Raw genomic sequence first — 21,851 nt, 5'->3', positions numbered from 1 at the left:
GCAGCCTAGCTCAGTTTCGCGATCGCTTTGAAGTGACGGTTTCCTTGTGTGTAATCTGGCTTTCTGTGTTATTTTATCAAATATATATATTTTTTCAGCACAGTACTGTACATACACAATGATGGACAACGACAGTAAATAGATCATATCGATTGTCAATATTGATAAGAGGGAGACCTAGAAGAATTCTGTTATCATGGAGAAGGAGGTTTTGTTTTGTTTTTTTGTTTTTTTTGCTTTTGTTCTTATGCTAACGAACTACAGTTGCAATTAGTTTGCTATCTTGCTTGGCTGATACAGCTACCTTTCTTAGGCCTACCAGCGCAATGGCAATGATTTTAAGATAACATACATGGTATGTCTGTGAGTAAGATGTTGATGCTATATATGTACTTATGTAGCAATCAGCACTAATGTTTAATTACCTCGGAATCGGACATGGTGTTTCGTCTTCCTATCAATGTAACTGAATTCACATGAACGCGCATAACTGACGTTCGGTGGGAGGAGCTACAGCAGGTAGCGTGGCAGGGACGGGCCAGAGAGCACGCGACGGAATCTCAACGGCTGTTTTCTCCAAAATCGCCCACCCTAGCTTTAAGTTGCTACAATACCTAAGATTTCATACGATGACATAGCGTTGTTTCTATGAACAGCAGACAAATAGGGTTTTACACAATGCCATTATGCATTTGATTCGCTTGGTTAGGAACTCAGTGACTTTTTAATTTTTACATTATGAATTTCCAAGGGCATTGTTGAAAATCCTAGTTCATTCAAAAGTTTTTAACGATTTAATATGAAATAGTTTTGGGAATACAAGTCAATTCCCGGCCTCAATGTGCCAAATATGGATCATCCTGGACTATCCTGATCTTGCGAGTTCACACTCCGTTTCTCTTTTTGGCTTTTGGCTGTCCTTGAGCCCGTAGGACAGCCTCTGCCAATATTATCTAAGTTATAGGGGGAGAGATTTTTTGAGTTGATGAAGAAGAAGTTTCACAGTATGCAGAATTTCAAAACAATGTCATCACCAGAGGAAAGTTGCAATCAATAGAGCAATTAAAACTGTTTAATGTGAAAAAGATTGAATATTGATGTAAGAAAATGAATACAAATGTGTATGGAAAGCCTCCGTAGGGAAGAATATGTTTTTTCTTTACGCCCAGCCGGCTGAAGCAAAGAGAGTAAATAACAACAATAATAGAAACTAACCAACTTACGCTTTTTATGAATCTGATTTTGAGACTAACTCGGGCTGACAAGCTTGAACAGCCAATAAGAACATAGAAACATGTTTCATTAATGTTCATCCGATCCTGGCCTGTACTGTGTTGCTGTTTCCGTCCAAACCATTTGAATCACAACAGATTATTCCCTGCAGGTAATGTGATAAATACCAGAATTTGATGACGTTAAGAATTCTTCAACAAAGAAACACATTAAACTCTTAAAACCCCCCTTTTAAGTATTTATCTCTCAGTGAGCCACTCTATCCCACAAATGCCCACCGGGAGGCAGTACCCCACCATTTGAGAAACCCTAGGTTAACCAGATATGAAGTAGGTAGAACATGGGATAGGGTATTGGGGGTTTAGCCTTTAACCCATCCCTGCACAAACAACAAGAGCTCTGCATAACTTCACAAAAAATAGGATCATGACAAAGTTGAATCAACGTTTTTTATTCGCATTACGTTGGTCAATCTATCATGAATAGATCTGTAAAGCATTAACATTTAATCTAGGTAATGCAGTTAACATTTGACCTAAATTTACTAAATCTGTAAACACTTTTCTATGATCTCGGTTTGCCTCGTCCCATTAAAGCTTTCTTAGTGTTTTTCTCAGGCTTAAGAAGAATTATAAAACACTTTGGTCCAAAAAGGGCCAGCAACAGCCCAAAACTGGAAGCTAGAATTGCAAATACCTCTACAGCATCTGCATATTTACCAGGGGAGTTAATATAAGCTGGGATGAAGGCTATCCAAACAGCACAGAAAACAAGCATGCTGAAGGTGATAAACTTGGCCTCATTGAAGTTATCTGGTAGATTGCGTGCCAAGAATGCAAGCATAAAGCTGATTACAGCCAGTAAGCCTATATAGCCCAGTAATATTCCAAATCCTACTGTGGATCCTACAAGACACTCAACAATGATCTTGTCATTGTGATACTGTGTGTTTTTATGAGGTGTTGGTGAGGAAGACACAAGCCAGGTTGTACAAATTGCTGCTTGGATTAAAGTGAGAAATACAACAGTCCCTCTCTGTTGCATTGCCCCAAACCACTTCAGACTACCGCTACCACCTGGTTTGGAGGTCTTGAATACCGCCAGAACTACCATGGTCTTCACCAGGATACACGAGACACACAGCACAAAGCTGATCCCGAATGCTGCATGCCTCAACTTACAAGTCCACAGCCTTGGTTGACCAATGAAAAGTAATGAGCACAAGAAGCATAGTTTGAGTGACAGCAGAATGAGGAAGCTGAGCTCTGAGTTGTTGGCCCTAACCACTGGCGTGGTACGGTGATAGGTGAAGACTCCAATAACAACAGTGCATAAAAGTGCACCAGATAATGAAGCCGTGGTCAGGGAGATGCCCAGGGGTTCCAGGTAGGAGAGAAATTCCATGCTTTTAGGAACGCAGTGATCATGTTGGGGGCTGGACCAAAAATCATCTGGACAGCTGATACATTCTGTTGAATCTAACGATCAATAGAAAGTTATTGTTTAGTTCGTTATTTCAATATTTGTCCAATAGATGTGTACTGTTTGTGGTTACCTGTCCCATTGCTAACTTTTCCTTCTGAACAAGGGATGCAGTCGAAGCAGCAGACAGGTTCACCTTTCTTCCTGGCCATGCGGGTGCCTGGGGGACACCTCTCACTACACACTGACTTGGGTGGCTAAGGAAAGAATCATTTAATTGCAGTAAGAATATTTGACAACAATATAATGAATGAAGAATGTCACAGAAAACAGCCAGATATCAGACCTTTTTTGATTCAAAATTCCAAAAGATTTTATCTTCATCAAGGATAAGATGATCGACTTTAGACGCCAATTCTTTGACCTCTCCCATATTTTTAACCTCGGTGCTTCCATCTGGGTGCCACATCCAGTTCATCACATCATAGATTGGTAAAGCATCCCCATTCTCATCAAATGACACTTGATCACCAAAATTTGTAGTGAAATTGACCCTTCCCAGGTAATATAAAAGCTGTATTGTCGGGGACAAAAAGAGTATGTGAATGTCAAGTCTCACGATTTAAAAAAATCACAGCAAAATAAAGAAATACATTGAGAGGAAATCATACCTGCCATGGGGCTATTCTTTGTAAATTGGCACAGCTTTGACCTTTGAAAGGCCCGCTCCCTGGAACACATTGTAGCATGTCCTGAAGGGCATGTGCCAGGGCATATACGGCCTTGTACACATTATATTCTGACCTGAGGTTAGACAGGTCCAGAAATTCAGTCTCTATGTTCCCAAGAACCTCATTCCCTGTACATAGACTTTCCGAAGCGGACCCATCCAATAACTCTCCTTGAGGGGATGTAAACTTACATTGAAATACGTTCTCCCAGAACCTCTTGACCTAAAGGAGGGGGATTGAAATCAAGCACAAATAGTGTTGCACCAATAGCAAAAATGAAAATACATTGGAAAATATTTACACAAAATATTTAAAACATGAATAATTAAATAAAATGTGTTAAAACATTTATTAAAAATCATAAGACAATATATCAGATGTGTAAAAAGATTCTGAATCATTCTAAGGTGTAAACCGTACTAATGGACTGTCCTGGCTGCCAATTGTTTCAGGGCGTATTGTCAGTAGAAAGTTCCTGAGGCCTGGTATTTCTCCCCGGCGGATGGCAATGCCCAGAGTGCCTGCTAGAAAAGGCATGTAGCTGGGAGTATGGAGCACTTTGGCTGCAGTCCAGGCTTCACTTGCCATCCACTGTAGTCCTGTTAAATTCTGCTTCACCACCTGTGAATTTGATTATCTGTTTTAATTCCAATAATGCATCACTGTATCATATTTATTCCTTTCACTATGAATTCACTTGTCTAAGAGCATTGTCATTCATGGAGAATAATCAACCTCTTCCATGAGATTAAGCATGTTGCTCTCAGGTGCGAAAACGATAACCACACGGGATGTTGATTTCTTCATTATTCCAACGATCCTCTGCAGTGCAGCTACATTCTTTTCCCATGGCAGAACCTCTAGATAAGCCAGGCAGCCTCCACCAGACTGGGCAAGGTCTGACTGGAATGAATGGGCGGCGTGGCGTCCGTAGTCATCATCACTGATCAGCAGGCCTATCCAGGTCCAGCCAAACCTCCTCAGAATCTGGAGCATAGCTCGCACCTGGTTCAACAATTTTTAAAGAAATACATTTTAGAAGATTTAAGTGGAACATTTGTTTGTAGGGTTAGGGTTCAAATTTCAACAAGGCAATTCATGCAGACAAATAGTGTTCCTGTGGTAATTAAAAATACCTGAAATGCGTCACTTGGAATAGTTCTAAAGAATGACGGGAACTGCATCCTGTCACTCAGACACGAACAAGTGGAAAAATAACTGACCTTTTAAAGAAAATATATAAATTATTATCATGGCCTGTATTTATAGTTTGACCTTTATGTTGATTATTTCAGATTCATAATTTAAAAGGCAACGACATTAATCAACCACAAGCTTTCCTGAAATTTGACTTACCATTGGTAGCCTGTACAAGCTTACTATACTAGAAATGGCAATAGAACGCGTTGAGGAAGAATCTCCCACAATAGCTAACACAGGAGGATAACCATAACAGCTCTCATTTAATTGAAACGGCTCCCCTCTGCCACTGGTCATAGACAGAGCTGCACGGAATGAGATTCCTAGATCGCTGCAGCTATCATAAAGACTGTATCCCAATGATATGTTAGGAAGAAGTTTGGAGTTCCTGTTAATTTCATCGACAGCAAAGGCCATGGTCTGGGCTTGTCTGAAACCTAGAATATCAAAGCTGAAAAAGAATAATAATAATAGTCCAATATCTTTGTATAAGCAAAAGTATTACGTGTGATTGGATGGTAAATAGGCTTGATCAACACAATCTTAGACAGACTCACCCATGGCAGATGGGATCATTCGGCTCTGAAGTAAAATACAGTTCAGAAAATGCAGTGAAAAAGTTCATCTCAAAGATTGCACCAAGAATAACATCCCCAAACTTGTGCATTCCATCCAGATTAAAATTTCTCTGTAATGTACAATAGAAGGGACCTGTTGAAGACATAAGTGAAGAGATATAGAACACAAACAAACATACACATATGAGCAATTGTGATTCTTTATGCGCTTTCATGACTGCCCTCCAAACTGACACCTCCTTTCTCAAGCAACGTTAATTCTCAGATGCTTAACTTTATAAACAGTCAAATGCCATCCCCTTTGCCTATTTAAATATTTGTAGGACTGTTGTTCCTTCTAAGGACTGGCAGACATTTCTGGGGGAGGACCTGGACTGCCTTAAGACAATAACAGCAAAGTATACTTTTTTATTGCCCTGATTTATGTTGCCCAATAAGAATGAACAATGTCATGTTCAGAAATGTCATACCTCAGTTATTAAACATTTTTGTGCCTTTGCATTGACAATTCTTGGATGAATTCGCTAAGTGATACAAACTCAACAACAGCTTTGTTTTAGAGCCGTTAACGTCACAACACTTGATATTTGTGATATATCCACTAGATGGTCACGGACCACCTTATATGTAAACTGTAAAACAATGGATAAATACACATGCAGTGGCTGAGCGAAGAGTGCAAGCAACTCCTGTTTACAGAAGTATTAATGAAAGAAGGCAATGGCCAGTGGGCAAAAGTGAAAAGAAAAAGTCAGCAACCCTGCCATGTCTTTATTCAGCAAACACAAATAAACACAAAACATTGCAATGGTAAACATGAGCAAATCAAGGCACAAAGTGAGACTATTTTTCTCTTATAAGAAGCAGTTATGCTTTTTTTCACTGATTCATATTTATATTATATTCATTCTCAATTATTTATATTTTTATTCAGTGGGTTGAAATCTGCAACCTCCCTGCTAGAAGTCACTAAATCCTACACACTGCCGCTTATATGGACATGTTAAACACATGGAGATGTTCTTAACATATTATTATAACAATTATATTTAGTATAGACCAGCCAAAATGTACACACATTTTAAAATCAGCACTTTCAATACAGATTTTCTTTAAATGGATTGAATACAGGAAGTTGTTCATCTCATCAATGGATCTTCAGCTCTTCGCTTGCAGACTGAAAACAAATCTGGTCAGACCCTGGGACATGTTTTATTATATTGAAATATTAGCACTTGAATCAGTTAGCTTATTTGATCATATTATAAACAGATGAAACAAAAGAACAATGATAATTATAATTATGATTCTTACATTTTTTTGTTGTAAACTTTAACCTTTGGTAATAGCAAGAATCAAGTATCTCACGTTGGCTTGCCCACAAAACAATCTGCATTTTATTTATTTTTTATTACAGTGCATGCAGAAACAATCACATCTAGCAGCGTAATTGTATTGTGGACAATTTTTTATTTTTTTTCAAATGGACTTCTAACTTGACCATTGGGTCTTCATTTCGTAGACCAAAACCCAAAAATATGTTATGCTCTGCTGTGTCATACTGCTGTTGCATTTGCTCTAAACAAATCAAGTAAATAGTGGAGAGAAACATTTAAAATATCTTTCCTCAAAATTGGGGTCCAAGCAAGCACTGCATTATATTGGAGGTTGCGTTATGTTAATGCACGTTATAGTGAAGGTAAAGTGTAGCTTCATGGTTGAATGCACTTATTGCTAATCCCTTTGGACAAAAGCTTCAGCTTAATAAATTGTACATGATTATTGATTAAAATTGTTATTATCATTGTTCTTTTGTTGCATCTGCTTGTTGATTGGTTCCAGAAACAAAATGTACTGAAGCAGTAAATGACGTATACTGTTAAAAAGAGTCAGCGGCTATTTGAGAGTCTATAAAAACTGTTGTAATATGTAGGAGTCGCCTCATCCGTATCATAGCCCTAAGTCCATAAGGATGAGTTCTGTAATTGTTATGTTTAGGCAAACCCTCTCTCTGGGATTGGTTGTGCTCTGTCTTGCTCTTGCTTTGCAAGAGTCTCCAGATGGCCTTCTACAAAGACCTGGTCCTACGGGGCCAGAGAATGGTGGTAAGATTGGGGATGTATCCGATGCAGGGAATGCTACTAATTCTCTTAAATGCATGCTTCGAGGCAATCCTCGGCCCACTGCATTCACACTGGAAGGGGACTTCCTTATTGGAGGTGTTTTTTCGATACATTACTACATGAAAACAGTGAAGCATAACTACACCAGCCTACCAGAGCCTCTAGAATGTACAGGGAGGTGAGTTAGAGGGGAATAATTAGTGCACAGGTAAAAATGGATTTGTTGTGGAACACACATTTTGATCGACATATTTGTAATGTGTTATATCAGATCAATAAATAAAAATAATAATATTCAGAAAAAACAGCTGCATCAACTTTAATTTAAACTATCTTCTAAATGTCATGAATGTATGTGCCCTTCTCTTTGCAGCATGGACACGCGTGAATTGCGCTTTTCGCGTGCTATGGTCTTCGCCATCGAAGAAATTAACAACAGCTCGGAGCTTCTGCCGGGCATTACACTCGGTTACCAAATCCATGACTCCTGTGCCTCGGTACCCGTAGCTGTCCAGGTGGCATTTCAGTTCGCAAACGGCCTGCAGCAGTTGTATGACTCAAACACAGGGTGTTCACGATCTGGTAAGGTAACCGCTATAGTTGGTGAGTCTGGATCCACGCCAAGTATGAGCATGTCGCAAATCATCGGGCCCTTTGACATTCCACAAGTAATATTTCTAACAATGCAAAATTTATATATAACCAGTTACTTGTTCGGCGCTTTTTTCTTTAAAAAGCATTGTCATGTTTTTTTTCTCCTTCAGGTTAGTCACTTTGCTACCTGCGCATGTTTGTCTGACAAGACGCAATACCCAACATTTTTTAGAACCATCCCAAGTGATCAGTTTCAGGCTGATGCTCTTGCCAAACTCGTGAAACATTTTGGTTGGACTTGGATTGGCACTGTTCAGTCTAACTCAGACTATGGCAACAATGGGATGGCGTCCTTTTTACGAGCAGCGCACAAAGAGGGTATATGTGTTGAATACTCTGAATCTTTCTATCGTACTGATCCACAGAGCAAGATTCAACAAGTTGCTGATGTTATCCGCAGGTTTATGAGCTAATTATTCAAATTGTAGTCATAATAACATTAATGTTAATGAAATAGACAAAACTGATTTAAAATTTTGAATGAAATGTAAAATAATATGTAGATTTATTAATATTTTGAGAATGAGTAATTAATATTTGTTCTCTATAAACATCCCATGTTTAGGCAGATGATTATGTCAATGTTTCTCTTTTTTGCTATGACCGTAAAGTAAATTCATGCCATATTTTCTAAGGTCTACAGCCATTATTGTCGTGGCATTCACAGCATCAGGCGATATGAAGATTCTGCTGGAGGAGTTGGCCCGCAAGCCCTTTCCTCCCAGACAATGGATAGGCAGTGAATCATGGGGAACTGCTCCTGAATTTCTGAAGTTTGACTTTTGTGCTGGGGCAATTGGATTTGGTATTCCACAATCTGTGGTACCTGGATTTAGAGATTACCTTTTAGATCTTTCCCCTGCCAAAGCAGCTGCGTCTCAGTTGCTTACTGAATTGTGGGAGGGTGCATTCAACTGTCAGCTAGAAAAAAGTGAGATTTTAGATATTCGTCCAATGACTCACTCTTTTGACTTGGCTGACCGAGATCGAGAAATTGTGTCATACCATTAAACAATTAGAGTTGTAAAAAATACACAAGCACATAAGATTTTAGAAAAATGTTATGTACTTTATAAAAAATAATTATAAAAAATAGTAAAAAAAAAAGAAGCTTGTATAGGTTTTTTTTATGTTGCATGATTATTTTGAGACTGAGTCACAGTTGCTGCATAACATGAAAACCCTGAAATATATTCTGTCAAATCAAACCTGTGTCTCGGTTTTTAGAGGCTGGCTCAGCGGACAGTGTGTGCGATGGAACTGAAGATATACAGAAGCTCAAAAGCCCATACACTGACACCTCTCAGCTTAGAGTCACAAACATGGTTTACAAAGCTGTTTACTCAATAGCACACGCTATACACAATATTGTGTGTAAGAAGATAAACTCCACTATACAATGTGATCAATTCATGAAGATAGAGCCATTGCAGGTTGTTACATGTATATACATATTATAAAAAAAATATGTGTGCTGTATTGATATAGATATTGACCATTCTTTTCAATACTATACTTCCCAGGTTTTAGATCAGTTGAAAAGGGTGAATTTCTCTCGTAATGGTTACCATGTCTCATTTAATGCCAATGGTGACCCTGTGGCCTTCTATGAGCTGATTAACTGGCAGAAAAATGAGAACGGTGGCCTGGAGTTTGTAACAGTGGGACATTACGATGACTCACTTCCTATTGGACAGAAGTTCAATATGATAAAGAACATCAGCTGGTTAGATGGTGGTGGACAGGCAGGAATAACTATTTATACTTAAATTAATTGAAGAAAATGTCTTGACTTCTTGCTAGGTGTAAAGCTGTATCTGTATGTATATTTGTGAAACAGGTGCCTGTGTCTGTATGCAGTGACAGCTGTCCACCAGGAACGCGTAAGGTTCTCCAGAAGGGGAAACCGGTTTGCTGCTATGACTGTATACCATGTGCTGAAGGAGAGATTAGCAATACTACAGGTATCAAACAATTTATTCACGATGATGCTGAAAAAGTGCCAAAAGCCTCTTCTGATGCAATATTTTGTGTTATTCTTTCCAGATTCATCAGATTGTTTCCCTTGTCCCAATGAGTTCTGGCCAAATGAAGAGAAAAATGTATGTCTTCCTAAGCCTGTTGAGTTTCTCTCCATGCATGAGGTCCTTGGAATTATTTTGGCAGCATTCTCAGTTGTAGGAGCCTGTTTAACCATTATTACAGCCATTGTGTTCTTCCAGCACAGAGCATCTGCTATTGTTAGGGCCAACAACTCTGAGCTTAGCTTCCTACTGCTCTTCTCCTTGACTTTATGTTTCCTGTGTTCTCTGACTTTCATTGGTCCACCTTCAGACTGGTCGTGTATGCTTCGCCACACAGCTTTTGGAATCACCTTTGTCCTCTGTATCTCTTGTGTTCTGGGGAAAACCCTGGTTGTGTTAATGGCCTTCCGAGCTACACTGCCAGGTGATAATGTTATGAAATGGTTTGGGCCTGCACAGCAGAGAATGACTGTAGTATGTTTTACATTTGTTCAAGTTCTGATATGTATTTTGTGGTTAATTTTAAATCCCCCTTTCTCTATTAGAAACCTGACCACCTACAAGGATAAAATCATTCTAGAATGTGCATTAGGCTCAGCAATCGGTTTCTGGGCTGTGCTAGGGTACATCGGGCTCCTTGCTGTATTTTGCTTTGTGTTAGCTGTTTTAGCCCGAAAACTACCTGACAATTTTAATGAAGCTAAGCTAATCACATTTAGTATGTTAATATTCTGCGCTGTTTGGATCACTTTCATCCCAGCTTACATCAGTTCCCCTGGAAAGTTCACTGTAGCTGTGGAGATTTTTGCCATATTGGCCTCTAGTTTCGGATTAATGTTCTGTATTTTTGTTCCTAAATGTTTTATAATTTTGTTTAGGCCAGAGAAAAACACCAAGAAAAATGTAATGGGTAAAAAATAATTTTGTTGATTCGATTCGTGAACTTTTGACTTAAACTGTAGTGAAGTCAAAATAAAGATAAATAAATAATGCTGTGTTTAGAACTTTGTTGCATTGCAAAGACAGACTTATGTACTCAGTTGTGTAGTATATTCAGATTCAAATAAATTGTATGCTTTATTTCATTCATGTTTCAAGTTATCTGCTGGTTTGAAATGCATTTGATCACACAAATAAATGAATAAGAAGACATTTGTCTTTTGCTTTTTCATCCAAATATGGTTAAAGATCTGGGTAACACGTTCATTGCCTTGCATGCATTGTTTTATATTTACACACATGGGACTGAAGGGGACCCTGGGGCTAAGATATCGGGATTCTGATGAGCCTCTAAAGAAACGTTGATCTGGCTGACTGGTTTCACTCCAAAAATATATGTATCTCTCCAGGCGGCGTTTCATCTCGCAAAAGGCTTACAGCATTTGTATGACTCAAACAAACGATCATAGTAGCTTAACTGCAGTTGGTGAGTCTGGAGTTTCACAGCAACTATCTGCATTTGCTTTGATCGAGCTCTTTGACATACCACAAGTAATGTTTCTACGATGTAGACTTTTTTTTAAACCATCCCGATTGACCAGTTTCGTGCTGATGTTCTTTTTCGATTTAAATGTAGGCCTATGGCCTTAAGCAGACGCTTTTATCCAAAGCGACTTACAGCGGTTCATATACACATGATTTACACATTTCAACCAAAACAGAAGATATCCCCTGCAGGTAATGTGATAAATAACATAATTTTATTTGTGTTATTTATTTGTCTCAGTGCGCCAAAAATGCCCACTGGGGGGCAGTACCACCCCATTTGAGAAACCTTAGTTTAACCAGATATGAAGTAGTCATCCAGTCCGTCCTGTTCTTCCGCTACATCATGTACAAAGGTCAACAGGAAGCGGCAGCAAAGAAGTTATTTTGATGAGACGGCAGGGAAAATTAGAAGATGTCCATATTGTCCATGATTTTTTTAGTTAATATAATTTGTGTTTGAAATTATAAATTAATATACTTAAAGAAAATACTTTTGTTTTGAGAATTGTTTTGGGTAGGATATTGGGGGTTTAGCCTTCAACCCGTCCCTGCACAAACAACATCAAGTATGCATGACTGCACAAAAAGGGGACATAGCAATGTTGAATAAACAATTTATTTGTTTTATTTATATCCTTAATGGATAAAGCTATATCCTTAATGGATAAAGCTTTTCATTTAATCTAGGTAATTTAGTTAACATTTTTCAATCAACAGACTAATTCTAAAAACATTTAACATTTAATTGCACTTTTCTATGATCTTGGTGTGCCTCGGCCCATTAAAGCTTTCTTGGTGTTTTTCTCAGGCTTTAGAAGAATTATAAAACACTTTGGTCCAAAAAGGGCCAGCAACAGCCCAAAACTGGAAGCTAGAATGGCAAATACCTCTACAGCATCTGCATATTTACCAGGGGAGTTGATATAAGATGGAATAAAGGCTATCCAAACAGCACAGAATACAAGCATGCTGAAGGTGATAAACTTGGCCTCATTGAAGTTATCTGGTAGATTGCGTGCCAGGAATGCAAGCATGAAGCTGAGTATAGCCAGTAAGCCTATATAGCTCAGTAATATTCCAAATCCTACTGTAGACCCTACTAGACATTCAACAATGATCTTGTCATTGTGATACTGTGTGTTTTTATGAGGAGTCGGTGAGGAAGTCACAAGCCAGGTTGTACAAATTGCTGCTTGGATTAAAGTCAGAAATACAACAGTCCCTCTCTGTTGCATTGCCCCAAACCACTTCAGACTACCACCACCACCTGGTTTGGAGGCCTTGAATACTGCCAGAACTACCATGGTCTTCACCAGGATACACGAGACACACAGAACAAAAATGATCCCAAACGCTGCATGCCTCAACTTACAAGTCCAGAGCCTCGGTTGACCAATGAAAAGCAAGGAGCAGAGGAAGCATAGTTTGAGTGACAGCAGAATGAGGAAGCTAAGCTCTGAGTTGTTGGCCCTAACCACTGGCGTGGTACGATGATAGGTGAAGACTCCAATAACAACAGTGCATAAAAGTGCACCAGATAATGAAGCTGTGGTCAGAGAGATGCCCAGGGGTTCAACGTAGGAGAGAAATTCCATGCTTTTGGGAATGCAGTGATCATGTTTGGGGTTGGACCAATAATCCTCTGGACAGTTGAAACATTCTGTTGAATCTAGGGGAATTAACCATATTGTTGGTTATTGCAATATGTGTCCAATAGATACTGTACTGTATATACTGTATATGGTTTGAAAACAAACCTGTCTCATTGCTAACTTTTCCTTCTGAACAAGGGATGCAGTCGAAGCAGCAGACAGGTTCACCTTTCTTCCTGGCCATGCGGGTGCCTGGGGGACAGCTCTCGCTACATACTGACCAGGGCGGCTAAGGAAAGATTAATTTAAGTGCAGTAAGAATATTTTACAACAATATAATGATGAAGCATGTCACAGAAAATAGCCAGATAACAGACCTTTTTTGATTCAAAATTCCAAAAGATTTTCTCTGCATCAAGGATAAGATGATCGACTTTAGACGCCAATTCTTTGACCTCTCCCATATTTTTAACCTCTGTGCTTCCATCTGGGTGCCACATCCAGTTCATCACATCATAGATGGCTAAAGCATCCCCATTCTCATCAAATGACACTTGATCACCAAAAGTTGTTGTGAAATTTACCCTTTCCAAATAATATAACAGCTGTATGGTAAGTGATAAAAAGAGTAAGAGAAAATCATGGAATACTATTGATTTCATAACATCAAAGCAACAAAAAGTAAAGAAGTTCAAAGGAAATCATACCTGCCATGGAGCTATTCTTTTTAAATTGGCACAGCCTTGACCTTTGAAAGGCCCTCTCCCTGGAACACACTTCAGCATGTCCTGAAGGGCATGTGCCAGGGCATATACAGCCTTGTACACATTATACTCTGGCCTGAGGTTAGACAGATCCAGGAATTCAGTCTCTATATTCCTTAGCACCTCATTCCCTGTACATATTCTTTCCGAAGTAGACCCATCCAATAATCCTCCGTGAGAGGATGTAAACTTACACTGAAATACGTTCTCCCAGAACTGCTTCACCTGAAGGAGGAGGATTCAAATGGTGTTGAATTCACATATATATATATTGGAAAATATATCAAAAAAATATACAAACATACATACATTTATAAATGCATTAAAAATCAAAAGAATTAAATCCATTAGAAAATATATATGATTTTTTAAAGATTCGGAATATTTGTAAGGTTGAAACCGCACTAAGGTGCTGTCCTGGCTGCCAAGTGTCTCATTGTCAGGGCGTATGGTCAGTAGGAAGTCCCTGAGTCCTGGTACCTCTCCCCGGCGGATGGCAATGCCCAGAGTGCCTGCTAGGAAAGGCATGTAGCTGGGAGTATGGAGTACTTTGGCTGCGCTCCAGGCTTCACTGGCCATCCACTGTAGTCCTGTTACATTCTGTTTTACCACCTGTAAATTTCATTGTATGTGTTAATTCAATTAATTCATCTACTGAATAATATTTGTTCCTTTCACTATGAATTTCACCAATCCCCAAGCATAATCATTCATGGAAAAAATTGTATTAATGAACCTCTTCCATGAGATTAAGCATGTTGCTCTCATGTGCGAAAACAATAACCACACGGGATGTGGATTTCATCATTATGCCAACGATTCTTTGCAGCTCCTCTTCATCGTTTCCCTGTGGCAGAACCTCGAGATAAGCCAGACAGCCTCCACCAGACTGGGCCAGGTCTGACTGGAAGGATCGGGCGGCGTGGTGTCCGTAGTCGTCATCACTGATCAGCAGGCCAACCCAAGTCCAGCCAAACCTCCTCAGAATCTGGAGCATAGCTCGCACCTGGTTCAACCATTATAGGAAACATTTTAATTTATTAAATTTCCAACAAGGCATGTACACTACAACAATTCATGCAGACAAATAATGTTCCTGTGGTAAATAAATCTACCTGAAATGCATCACTTGGAATTGTTCTAAAGAATGATGGGAACTGCCTCCTATCACTCAGACAGGAACATGTGGCAAAATAACTGACCTATGAAAGCAAAAATATCATCTATTATCATGGCCCATATTTATAATTTGACCTTCATGTTGATTATTTCAACCTAATAATGTTGATTATTTCCAACTAATCAGTTTGTAGGTAATGACAATGATCAACCAGAAGTTTTTTCGGAAATTTGACTTACCATTGGTAGCCTGTATAAGCTTACTATACTAGAAATGGCAATAGTACGCGTTGAGGAAGAATCTCCCACAATTGCTAACACAGGAGGATAACCGTAACAGCTCTCATTTAATTGAAACGGCTCTCCTCTGCCACTGGTCATAGACAGAGCTGCACGGGAAGAGATCCCTAGTTTGCTGCAGCTATCATAAAGACTGTATCCCAACGATATGTTAGGAAGCAGTTTGGAGTTCCTGTTAATTTCGTCAACCGCAAAGGCCATGGTCTGGGCCTGTCTGAAACCTAGAATATCAAAGCTGAAAAACAATAATAATAATGGTACAATATCTGTGTATAAGAAAAAGTATTACGTGTAATTGGATGGTGAATAGCCTTGATCAACACCATTCTAGATAGACTCACCCATGGCAGATGGGATCATTCGGCTCTGAAGTAAAATAAAGTTCAGAAAATGCAGTGAAAAAGTTCATCTCAAAGATTCCTCCCAGAATAACATCCCCAAACTTGTGCATTCCATTCAGATTGAAATTTCTCTGTATTGTACAATAGAAGGGACCTGTTGAAGACATATGGGAAGACAATGAGAGCACAAACAAACATACACATATGAGCAAGTGGGATTCTTTATGAGCTCTCATGATTGCCCTCCAGTCTGAGGCCACCTTTCTCAAACACATCTTTATAAACAGTCAAAATCCATCCCCTTTACCTCATTAAATAATATTTTAAGAATTGTGCCTGTCAGGACTGGGCAGACATTTTTGGGGGCAGACCTGGTTTGCATTACGATAATAACGGCAAAGTATCTTTATTATTGCACTGAATTCAAGTTGCCACATAAGAATGAACAATGTCATGTTTACAGAAACATTTGTCATTAAACATACAATTCTTGCCTGCATTCTCTAAGTGAACACATGCACTGGCTGAGCACCTCCTTTACTGAATTATTACTGCAAGAAGCCAATTGCCAGTCGGAAAAAGTGGAATGAAGAAGGTAGCAACACTGTAACATGTATTTTAGCAAACACAAATAAACATAAAACATCAATGGAAAACATTACAATGGAATAAAATAGGGAATAAATGCACAGTGACACAATATTTGTTTGCAATCTGCCACCATATCATGTTTATCGCATGCAGGACATATATATATGTATATATATATATATATATATATATATATATATATATATATATATATATATATATATAAAATCCTATTTCTTGAGAAATTATTTTGAGGAACACCTAGATGGCAACCCGTTGTATATAGACCAGCCAAATGGTGCACACATTTTAAAATCAGCACTGTGATTACCCACTAAAATAGATTGAACACAGGAAGTGCTCCATCGCATCAATAGTTCCTACACTTCTAATCTGTACAGATCCTGGGCCATGAACATTTTTAGATTCCTCTACCTCTTTTTTTTAGATTGTAGCACTTGAAGTAGTTTGCGTATTTGATCAATTTGATGTACTATTTTGAGTTGTACACTTAATATTCGCTATAACGTGGTTATTGGGGTCCCTCTTTCCGTGATTGCGTTATAGCAAGAATCAAATTATTTCACATTTTTTTACCTTAGAAAAATAACCTGCATATTAATTTCGTTTTAATTACAGTGTATGCAGAAACAACCATATCAAGCGTCATAATTTCATTTCAGGAACTACACAACTAAATGAAAGAATTGTGCAACCAACTTGACCATTATGTCTTCATATAGTAGACCTTACAAAAAATATTCTTTGTTGTCTTATGATGCATTTGAGTTTACTCTAAGTAAAATCAACTAAATTGCACAGGGAAACATTTCAAATTATATCTTGCCTCAAAAAATGGGTTCCATCAAGTACTGCGTTATATTGGAGGTTGCGTTATATTGATGCGCGCTATAGGATAATGTGTTGCTTCATTGTTGAATATGCATATTTTGCATATTGTAAGTCTTTGTAAAAGCGTCAGCTATGTAATTTATATTCATAGTTATTATAATCGTTATTTTGTTTCATCTGCTTTTTGATTGGTTCCAGAAACAAAATGTACTGAAGCAGTAAATGACGTATACTGTAACAAAGAGTCAGCAGCTATTGTTGAGTCTATATAAACTGTTGTAATGAAGGAGCCGACTCATTCGTATCACGTAGCCCTACGTTGATAAGGATGAAGAGTTCTGTAATTGTCATGTTTGGGCAAACCCTTTCTCTGGGATTGATTGTGCTCTGTCTTTCTATTGCTTTGCAAGAGTCTGCAGATGGCCTTCTACAGAGACCTGGTCCTACGGGGCCAGAGAACGGTGGTAAGGTTGGGATTGGGGATTTATCTGATGCAGGCAATGCTACTAATTCTGTTAAATGTATGCTTCGAGGCAATCCTCGGCCCACTGCATTCACACTGGAAGGTGACTACCTTATTGGAGGTGTTTTTTCGATACATAACTACATCAAAACAGTGAATCATAACTACACCAGCCTACCAGAGCCTCTAGAATGTACAGGGAGGTGAGTTAGAGGGGAAAAATTGTGCACTGGTAAAAATGGATTTGTTGTGGAACACATATTTTTATTATATAAATATTATCAAAAAAAAAATAATGTGTTATCAGATCAGTAAAGAAAATCTGCAGCTGCATTAACATTGATTTAAACGTTTAACAGCTAAATGTCATGAATGTATGTGCCCATCTCTTTGCAGCATGGACACGCGTGAATTGCGCTTTGCGCGTGCTATGGTCTTCGCCATCGAAGAAATTAACAACAGCTCGGAGCTTCTGCCGGGCATTACACTCGGTTACCAAATCCATGACTCCTGTGCCTCGGTACCCGTAGCTGTCCAGGTGGCATTTCAGCTCGCAAATGGCTTGCAGCAGTTGTATGACTCAAACAAAGTGTGTTCACGATCTGGTAGGGTAACGGCTGTAGTTGGTGAGTCTGGATCCACGCCAACTATGAGCATTTCGCGAATCATCGGGCCCTTTGACATTCCACAAGTAATTTTTTTAACAATGCAGAATTGTTATATAACTAGTAACTTGTGTGGCGTGTTTTTCTTAAAAAGCATTGTTATGTTTTTTACTCCTTCAGGTGAGTCACTTTGCTACATGCGCATGTTTGTCTGACAAGAGGCAATTCCCAACATTCTTTCGAACCATCCCCAGTGACCAGTTCCAGGCAGAGGCTCTTGCCAAACTCGTGAAACATTTTGGTTGGACTTGGATTGGCGCTGTCCGGTCTAGATCAGACTATGGTAACAATGGGATGGCGTCCTTTCTACGAGCAGCGTACGAAGAGGGTATATGTGTTGAATACTCTGAATCTTTCTATCGTACTGATCCACAGAACAAGATTCAACAAGTTGCTGACGTTATCCGCAGGTTTATGGGTTGATTATTCATATTGTAATCATAACAACATCAACGTTAATGAAATAGACAAAAATATAAATTGAAATGTAGACATTTTGAATGAAATTATAATTATTATATTTTATATATTTTTTTTGAGATTTATGAATTGTTGATATTTGTTTTCTGTAAACATTCCATATTTCTCTTTTTTGCTATGACCTTAAAGTAATTTCATGCCATATTTTCTAAGGTCTACAGCCATGATTATCGTGGCATTCACAGCATCAGGAGATATGAAGATTCTGCTGGAGGAGTTGGCCCGCAAGCCCTTTCCTCCCAGACAATGGATAGGCACTGAATCATGGGGAACTGCTCCTGAATTTCTGAAGTTTGACTTTTGTGCTGGGGCAATTGGATTTGGTATTCCACAATCTGTTATACCTGGATTTCGAGAATACTTATTAGATCTTTCCAATGCCAAAGTAGCTGCGTCTAAACTGCTTACTGAATTGTGGGAGGGTGCATTCAACTGCCAGCTAGAAAAAAGTGAGATTATATTCATTCTTCATACCATTAAACAACTAGACCTGATATATTTTTTTCTTGAAACCAAATATAAAGACAAAAGCTTTTAGGAAATTGTATATATTAAAAAAAAAAAAAAAAAACTGTAAACCCTAACATATATTTTGTCACCTCAAACCTATGTCTCGGTTTGTAGAGGCTGGCTCAGCGGATAGAGTGTGTGATGGAACTGAAGATATACAGAAGCTCCAAAGCCCATACACTGACACCTCTCAGCTCAGAATCACAAACATGGTGTACAAAGCTGTTTACTCAATAGCACACGCTGTACACAATATTCTGTGTAACAAGATAAACTCCACAGTGCAATGTGATCCATTCTTGAAGATCGAGCCACTGCAGGTCATTGAATATATATAGATAAAAAATAAAACAATGTTGTCTGCTATAGTGATACAGATATTTACCATTTTTTTCACAGTACAGGTTTTAGATCAGTTGAAAAGGGTGAATTTCTCTCGTCATGGTTACCATGTCTCATTTGATGCCAATGGTGACCCTGTGGCCTTCTATGAGCTGATTAACTGGAAGAGAAATGAGAATGGGGGTCTGGAGTTTGTAAAAGTGGGACACTATGATGACTCGCTTCCTGTTGGACAGAAGTTCAATATGATAAAGAACATCAGCTGGTCAGATGGTGGTGGACAGGCAGGAATAACTACATATACTTCCTTTAATTATATTTATTGTCTTCTTGCTGTATAAAAAACGATATGTTTATGTTATCAGGTGCCTGTGTCTGTATGCAGTGACAGCTGTCCACCAGGAACGCGTAAGGTTCTCCAGAAGGGAAAGCCGGATTGCTGCTATGATTGTGTACCATGTGCTGAAGGAGAGATTAGTAATACTTCAGGTATCAAAGATTTTATTCACGATGATGCTGAAAAAGTGCCAAAAACCTCGCCTGATTCAATGTTTTGTGTTATTCTTTCCAGATTCTTCAGATTGTTTCCCTTGTCCCAATGAGTTCTGGCCAAATGAAGGGAAAAAATTATGTCTTCCTAAGCCTGTTGAGTTTCTCTCTATGCATGAGGTTCTGGGAATTATTTTGGCAGTATGCTCAGTTGTAGGAGCCTGTTTAACCATTCTTACAGCCATAGTGTTCTTCCAGCACAGAGCATCTGCTATTGTTAGGGCCAACAACTCTGAGCTGAGCTTCCTGCTGCTCTTCTCCTTGACTTTATGTTTCCTGTGTTCTCTGACTTTCATTGGTCCACCTTCAGACTGGTCGTGTATGCTTCGCCACACAGCTTTTGGGATCACATTTGTCCTCTGTATCTCTTGTGTTCTGGGCAAGACCATAGTGGTGTTAATGGCATTTAAAGCTACACAACCAGGAAGCAATGTAGCAAAATGGTTTGGCCCTACACAGCAGAGAATGACTGTAGTGTCTTTTACATTTGTTCAAGTTTTGATCTGCACTATTTGGTTGGTTTTGAAGCCTCCCTTCTCTATGAGAAACCTGACTATCTACAAGGAGAAAATCATTCTAGAATGTGCATTAGGCTCATCATTAGGTTTCTGGGCTGTGCTTGGGTACATCGGGCTCCTTGCTGTATTTTGTTTTGTATTAGCTGTTTTAGCCCGAAAACTACCTGACAATTTTAATGAAGCTAAGCTAATCACATTTAGTATGCTAATATTCTGTGCTGTTTGGACTACTTTTATCCCAGCTTACATCAGTTCCCCTGGGAAGTTCACTGTAGCTGTTGAGATTTTTGCCATATTGGCCTCTAGTTTTGGATTGATTATCTGTATATTTGTTCCTAAATGTTTCATAATTTTGTTTCGGCCAGAGAAAAACACCAAGAAAAATTTAATGGGTAAAAAATAACTCAAGATGCTTTTTTGTCATTTCATTTATGAGCTTTTTAATTAAAATGTAGTGAGGATACTTAATAAGGATATAATATAATAAAATAATTTTTTTTATTGCGTTACATATGCAGACTTATGTCCTTAGTTGTTTAGTTTGTCACATTAAAATGCCTTATTTATGCGACACAACTATTTGCAGTTTTATTAAAAAATATACAGCTTTTCAAAGAAAGGTTCCATTTGTTTCATTCTTGCACCACCCCTTAAACCTCATTGCAAGTTATTTGTTGGCATTTTTTTGGTCATTTTACCTTAACTGGCCAAATAACAAGACATTTCTTTGGCTATTTCATCTTACTGAGTAATGGTCCATTTGTGTGTTACACGTTCATTGCATTGCATGTATTGAGTTCTATTTACATCCATGCGATTGAAGGCAAGAAGTGAATGTAACCCTGGGGCTAGGATATTGGGGCTCTGATGAGTCTCTAAAGAATTATCAGTTAAAACTGTGGTTAATACATAGGTGATTAGAACGGCGGTCTCTGAATTAAAACCTAAGTGCTCACTTGACCCCAAACTCATTTTTATATATAACAAGTTTCTTGCTGCCTTTCCGAGGAATGCTTAATTATTGTAAACAAATGTGTGTTCACAGCTCTTAACTAACGACTTAAAAACGGCAATGATCAGACACTTGTTACTGACCCTTCTAACGTAATTTTCATCTGTTATTATCGTCTCTAGTTCCCTAGGTAAGATTTTAATTTTAGAAAATACGATTTATTGAATTTTTGACCCCATTAATTGGTAAGTGCAATGTTTATATTACATTAATGTATACATTTCAAACAACATCCTACAGCTGAACGAAGACAAGACCAAGACGAGATCATAATGTTTTGAGCAAAAGCCCAGAGAGTCT

The 21,851-nt window shown here is 38.5% G+C and overlaps 5 protein-coding genes and 2 pseudogenes across 8 annotated transcripts; 4 read left to right on the top strand and 3 right to left on the bottom strand.

The window, feature by feature from the left end:
- Positions 1-1,668: 1,668 nt before the first annotated feature.
- LOC132474857 (extracellular calcium-sensing receptor-like) lies at positions 1,669-5,424 on the bottom strand. Of its 4 annotated transcripts, XM_060075744.1 has the most exons (9): positions 5,144-5,424; positions 4,743-5,037; positions 4,523-4,609; positions 4,122-4,391; positions 3,807-4,007; positions 3,327-3,608; positions 3,002-3,229; positions 2,789-2,912; positions 1,669-2,711 (listed from the first exon to the last, which is right to left on the bottom strand). In XM_060075744.1, the coding sequence occupies exons 1-9, from the start codon at positions 5,377-5,379 to the stop codon at positions 1,798-1,800; spliced, it is 2,637 nt and encodes an 878-aa protein (XP_059931727.1). In that variant the 5' UTR covers positions 5,380-5,424; the 3' UTR covers positions 1,669-1,797. The 4 variants fall into 4 exon arrangements, with proteins under 4 accessions (XP_059931727.1, XP_059931728.1, XP_059931729.1 ...); XM_060075745.1 differs by having other exon boundaries at positions 4,743-5,198; XM_060075747.1 differs by having other exon boundaries at positions 2,621-2,912.
- A 2,270-nt stretch (positions 5,425-7,694) lies between these two features.
- On the top strand, positions 7,695-9,710 carry LOC132475160 (extracellular calcium-sensing receptor-like; annotated as a pseudogene).
- A 73-nt stretch (positions 9,711-9,783) lies between these two features.
- Positions 9,784-10,900, top strand: LOC132474691 (extracellular calcium-sensing receptor-like). Its single transcript, XM_060075523.1, has 2 exons — positions 9,784-9,905; positions 9,988-10,900. The coding sequence occupies exon 2, from the start codon at positions 10,077-10,079 to the stop codon at positions 10,884-10,886; it is 810 nt and encodes a 269-aa protein (XP_059931506.1). The 5' UTR covers positions 9,784-9,905; positions 9,988-10,076; the 3' UTR covers positions 10,887-10,900.
- A 1,303-nt stretch (positions 10,901-12,203) lies between these two features.
- On the bottom strand, positions 12,204-13,289 carry LOC132475159 (extracellular calcium-sensing receptor-like). The gene is made up of 2 exons (XM_060076164.1): positions 13,211-13,289; positions 12,204-13,122 (listed from the first exon to the last, which is right to left on the bottom strand). Exons 1-2 carry the CDS (start codon positions 13,287-13,289, stop codon positions 12,209-12,211), a joined length of 993 nt encoding a protein of 330 aa, XP_059932147.1. The 3' UTR covers positions 12,204-12,208.
- Positions 13,290-14,536: 1,247 nt separating this feature from the next.
- Positions 14,537-15,575, bottom strand: LOC132475157 (vomeronasal type-2 receptor 1-like). Its single transcript, XM_060076163.1, has 3 exons — positions 15,169-15,575; positions 14,925-15,011; positions 14,537-14,815 (listed from the first exon to the last, which is right to left on the bottom strand). Exons 1-3 carry the CDS (start codon positions 15,427-15,429, stop codon positions 14,537-14,539), a joined length of 627 nt encoding a protein of 208 aa, XP_059932146.1. The 5' UTR covers positions 15,430-15,575.
- Positions 15,576-17,262: 1,687 nt separating this feature from the next.
- Positions 17,263-18,603, top strand: LOC132474765 (vomeronasal type-2 receptor 1-like). The gene is made up of 2 exons (XM_060075629.1): positions 17,263-18,166; positions 18,261-18,603. The coding sequence occupies exons 1-2, from the start codon at positions 17,852-17,854 to the stop codon at positions 18,561-18,563; spliced, it is 618 nt and encodes a 205-aa protein (XP_059931612.1). The 5' UTR covers positions 17,263-17,851; the 3' UTR covers positions 18,564-18,603.
- Positions 18,604-19,717: 1,114 nt separating this feature from the next.
- On the top strand, positions 19,718-21,182 carry LOC132475156 (vomeronasal type-2 receptor 26-like; annotated as a pseudogene).
- Positions 21,183-21,851: the final 669 nt, after the last annotated feature.

Source organism: Gadus macrocephalus, chromosome 16 (assembly GCF_031168955.1).
Source record: "Gadus macrocephalus chromosome 16, ASM3116895v1".
Taxonomy (NCBI): Eukaryota; Metazoa; Chordata; class Actinopteri; order Gadiformes; family Gadidae; genus Gadus; species Gadus macrocephalus.
This window is presented reverse-complemented; position numbering and strand designations above follow the sequence as displayed.

Bases quoted from the DNA above. Each gene is read 5' to 3' on its own strand.
- LOC132474857 (XM_060075744.1), bottom strand. From the start codon at position 5,379: ATGAAAGCGCATAAAGAATCACAATTGCTCATATGTGTATGTTTGTTT. The intron at 3,230-3,326 runs GTATGATTTCCT...CCGACAATACAG, and splicing joins AAAGAATAGCCCCATGGCAG to CTTTTATATTACCTGGGAAG. The intron at 2,712-2,788 runs GTAACCACAAAC...ATTGATCGTTAG, and splicing joins AAAAGTTAGCAATGGGACAG to ATTCAACAGAATGTATCAGC.
- LOC132474691 (XM_060075523.1), top strand. From the start codon at position 10,077: ATGCATGAGGTCCTTGGAATTATTTTGGCAGCATTCTCAGTTGTAGGA.
- LOC132475159 (XM_060076164.1), bottom strand. From the start codon at position 13,289: ATGGCCAGGAAGAAAGGTGAACCTGTCTGCTGCTTCGACTGCATCCCT. The intron at 13,123-13,210 runs GTTTGTTTTCAA...TAATTCCCCTAG, and splicing joins AAAAGTTAGCAATGAGACAG to ATTCAACAGAATGTTTCAAC.
- LOC132475157 (XM_060076163.1), bottom strand. From the start codon at position 15,429: ATGGCCTTTGCGGTTGACGAAATTAACAGGAACTCCAAACTGCTTCCT. The intron at 15,012-15,168 runs GTAAGTCAAATT...TTGCTTTCATAG, and splicing joins GCTTATACAGGCTACCAATG to GTCAGTTATTTTGCCACATG. The intron at 14,816-14,924 runs GTAGATTTATTT...TGGTTGAACCAG, and splicing joins TTCCAAGTGATGCATTTCAG to GTGCGAGCTATGCTCCAGAT.
- LOC132474765 (XM_060075629.1), top strand. From the start codon at position 17,852: ATGTGCCCATCTCTTTGCAGCATGGACACGCGTGAATTGCGCTTTGCG. The intron at 18,167-18,260 runs GTAATTTTTTTA...TTACTCCTTCAG, and splicing joins GGCCCTTTGACATTCCACAA to GTGAGTCACTTTGCTACATG.